Source organism: Adiantum capillus-veneris, chromosome 22, assembly GCF_014529385.1.
Source record: "Adiantum capillus-veneris isolate H3 chromosome 22, ASM1452938v2, whole genome shotgun sequence".
Lineage (NCBI taxonomy): Eukaryota > Viridiplantae > Streptophyta > Polypodiopsida > Polypodiales > Pteridaceae > Adiantum > Adiantum capillus-veneris.
The window spans coordinates 139,082,070-139,085,646 of record NC_140952.1 but is presented as its reverse complement, the minus strand read 5'-3'; the positions used below and the strand labels follow the sequence as shown (position 1 = coordinate 139,085,646).

At 43.8% G+C, this 3,577-nt stretch overlaps 1 protein-coding gene across 1 annotated transcript; it reads left to right on the top strand.

The window, feature by feature from the left end:
* The first annotated feature begins 227 nt into the window (after positions 1–227).
* LOC147430312 (uncharacterized) lies at positions 228–3,031 on the top strand. The gene is made up of 2 exons (XM_086494787.1): positions 228–2,018; positions 2,527–3,031. The coding sequence occupies exon 1, from the start codon at positions 319–321 to the stop codon at positions 1,978–1,980; it is 1,662 nt and encodes a 553-aa protein (XP_086350913.1). The 5' UTR covers positions 228–318; the 3' UTR covers positions 1,981–2,018; positions 2,527–3,031.
* Positions 3,032–3,577: the final 546 nt, after the last annotated feature.

Genomic DNA, 3,577 nt, shown 5'->3' with positions numbered 1-3,577 from the left:
CTCTCTCTCTCTCACACACACACACACACACACACACACACACACACATGCCAGTTGTTGAAAAAAATGAATAAATTTAGAAGAAAAATGAGATGAATAAATAAATGAATAGATGATAGATTAGATTAGAATTATATGTAGATAAAAAGCTATATAAATTAGATACATGGATATATTTAGATTGATTGTGGGTTTCAATTTGCGCAATGGCCCGTTGATACTTTAAAGAATTACCTGTAGTGTTCCCACTGCTAAGAGCTAGGAATTGGGAAATGAAGAACCCTAAACCCCACCATCAACATTGAGGGACAGTGCGAAATGGTGCAGCAGGGCATGGTAGCTTTTTTGAAGGGAGCTTCCAGGAGGTGGGGGGGAGCCTCTGCTACAGAAATGAGTACCCTACGTCCCTCCATGCTCAACCTGTCGCGAGCTTTCAGCTCTAAGCTGTTTGTTGGCGGGCTTTCTTATCATACGACCGAGGAGATGCTAAGAAAGGCCTTTGCAGAGCATGGTGATGTTATGGATGTGAGAATCATCACAGACCGTGAGACTGGACGATCGCGTGGGTTTGGGTTCATCACTTTCGGTTCTGATGCAGATGCAGAAGCAGCCAAGGCCAAAATGAGCAATCATCTTCTTGATGGGCGTTACATTCGAGTTGACCTGGCTTCTGCTCGCCAAACGCAATCTACAGCCTCCCCTCAACCATCTGGTAATGCTGCTATTTCCTCCTCTCCTTCTGGTTTCTCTTTTGGTACCCCAGGAATGCGCCCACCACCCGTAGAAGATTGGGGACCTCTCCCCTTTCATGGGAGCCCAACAGCATCTAGTCAGGGGGCATTTGAGAGCCCCGCCAGTACTGCTTATCAGGGAAATGCAGATGCTTTAAGAGGTGGCACTTCCCCACCAAACTCTACCTCATGTGGTCAGCACATAACTAGCATCTCCAGCAATACTGCTGAATATCAAAGCAGTAGCAGTGTCTTTGAGGCTCAGAGCAGTCGCTTTGATACAGCTGCCTCCAGCAATGCTACGTCTGTCACTGCTGAAAAAACGGCAGTTTGCAACGATGGGTTGACTCAACCACCTAATGTCTCTAGCAGTGCCGTCACTCCAAGTGCGACTTCCAATTCGTATCCAGCTGCAAACATATCAGCCAGCACAGGTCAAAGTTTTGCAAATCGTAGCTCTGGGGAAGCAGGAACAACGCCTGCTCAAACAGCTAAAGCAAAACAAGAAAATAATTTTAGCTTGAGTTCACGAACAGGATACAGATCAGGTGGAGGAGGGCGACCACCTAGTGTATTAGACTTGGGGAGTGCTACTTATGATTTCAGTAATTTTCCTGAATTTGATGCCAGTGCTTTGAAGCAACCTGGTGAATCAGAAGAGCCAAAAAAGAGCGTGCCTTCTCACAGGAATAAGCTAGCTCCTTTGAAGTCTGAGACATGGCAAAGCAAGCTGACAGAGGAAGCCATACCCCCAGCTCAGGGCCCTCTCTTCGAGTTTGGTTTAAGTAGTATTCCTGATTCTCCTCCATTGTTAGATTCAGGATATAATCCTCATGGTGGGCTTAGCTTGAATTTGAACCTGGATGAGCTACCGGAAGCTGAACCTGTGCGGCTTCCATATTCAATTTTTACGGCAAGAACTCTCCCCGCATTGGACCTCCCATGGTTAACACCAGAGGCAGACAACTGGTCTCCTATTGGTAAACCACCTCGAAGGATTGAGGATAGTCCCTACTCTCCTTTCAGTCCAGATCTGAAAGATGATCCGGAGTTCTGGTGGGATCCGTACGATTTTGACCCGGAAGCAAAGTTGCTGAAGGCAGCATTTACTGAGGAGCCAAAAACGGAGGTGAATGCAACTACGAAAACAGAAGGAGAAGTGACTGCTACTAAGGAAGCCAAAGGAGAAGCAAAGAAAGACGAGGAGCCTGAAGCAGAAGCCAAGTATGCCACACATGCCAGTGTGTAGTGAATGCCCTTCCACAAGTAATTGCGTTCATAGTCAAGGTGCATTTCTGTCTGTGGCCAACAAGGCAAAAACATGCATTGTTCTTTAGTGTAGCTTCAAAGTCTCCCTATTTTCTAACTCTTTTGGTAAGCAATGATAAGCAAGGGCACCTTAGACTTGGGCAATTTCTGTGCTGGTATGCAACACCTGATTGTGTTAATTGAATGTTCACCTGCATGTCCAGAAATGATGTTTGAAATGAGGTGTGGATCTCTGGCCAAAAGGCTAAATGCACATGTTGTACTTGGGTGTACTTACAGAGTTTCCCCTAATTGTTTGATTCTTTTTGTAAGCAATTGCCAACAAGTCCCTTTTTTCTCTTCATATTCATAGGGATACTCCGCTTAATAATTCTTTCGATAGACACATAGTACATTTCATCTATGATGTAGAATCACAAAGTTAATCTTTCTTCAGTATCTCATTGCAATCTCATCTATTTCTTCTAATCCAAAGTTATACTTGTTCCATAGTCTCATGCAGTTTGTGTTATGTATGTATGTGTAGATGGCAGTGGTAGTGGGTAGAAGAAGAAGAAGAGAAGATTTATTGTCGTAGAGAGAAAGGATTGACTGTGGCTGAAATTGATGGGTCTGCCCGGAAGTTGGTACACAGATAAGATGGAAATTTTGTGGAATGACCATCTTCCATTTTCAGATGTGACTCTTTGAAGATCTTAGTATTATTGAGCAAATATTATCCTTCCTTGAATGGTGGATCTATAGTCATTTTGGCGTGTAGCTGAGTGGCTTGTTTGTTCGCATAAGGTGATGACCCTCAATCTTCTTCCCCGCGGGGTCCTCTCTCGTGCCACATTTGGGTGGGCAGGGCAGTAAGCGCGAGTGGAAGGAGATACCATATCATTTTCCAACTTGATGATCCTATCTTTTTCCCCTTGGGTCCTTTGTAAACCACACTGGGGTGGGGATATTTGCTCAAGTGAACAAGATACAAAATGAGTGATCTTGTGAATATTGGGGGTATAAAAATATGTTTTGAAAGCGTTGGCGGATTTTCCACATGTGAAATAGCCCCAACTTACTGGTTTTTTGTTCTGCATTAGCATATTCGACATCTACCAACTTCAGTATCTACTGATCTTTGTCTCGGATATATCAGAGGAATTGAATTCCTTGGGAAATTCTATGCTCCCTATCACAAATTTGTATAAATGGAAGGCAACTTCTTTTATCATCAACTAGTGAATTGGTTGTCAAAGAGGAAACTTTCCGATTGGGAAAAGTCGTCTATGACAACCTGGCCACGTGGCAGGTCACAGAAAGTCGTATGACAACCTGCTCATGTGGCAGCCCATGTAAGCAACCTGCTGTATGGGCATTGCAAATGTGATAAACCAGGCGTGCAGATGCAAGCTGATGACGAAGTACAACATGGCAGGGCATTTCTTATGCTTTATGCAGTTCACATTGCTTTATACGAAATAAGTTGTTTTTAGATTTACTTTGTGAGTTGCTTTTTGCAATGGATAGCATATATATGAGGCCATTGTGTCAGTTGGAACTCAGATTGTTGAGAGTAGTTGCTTTGGTCAATGGGA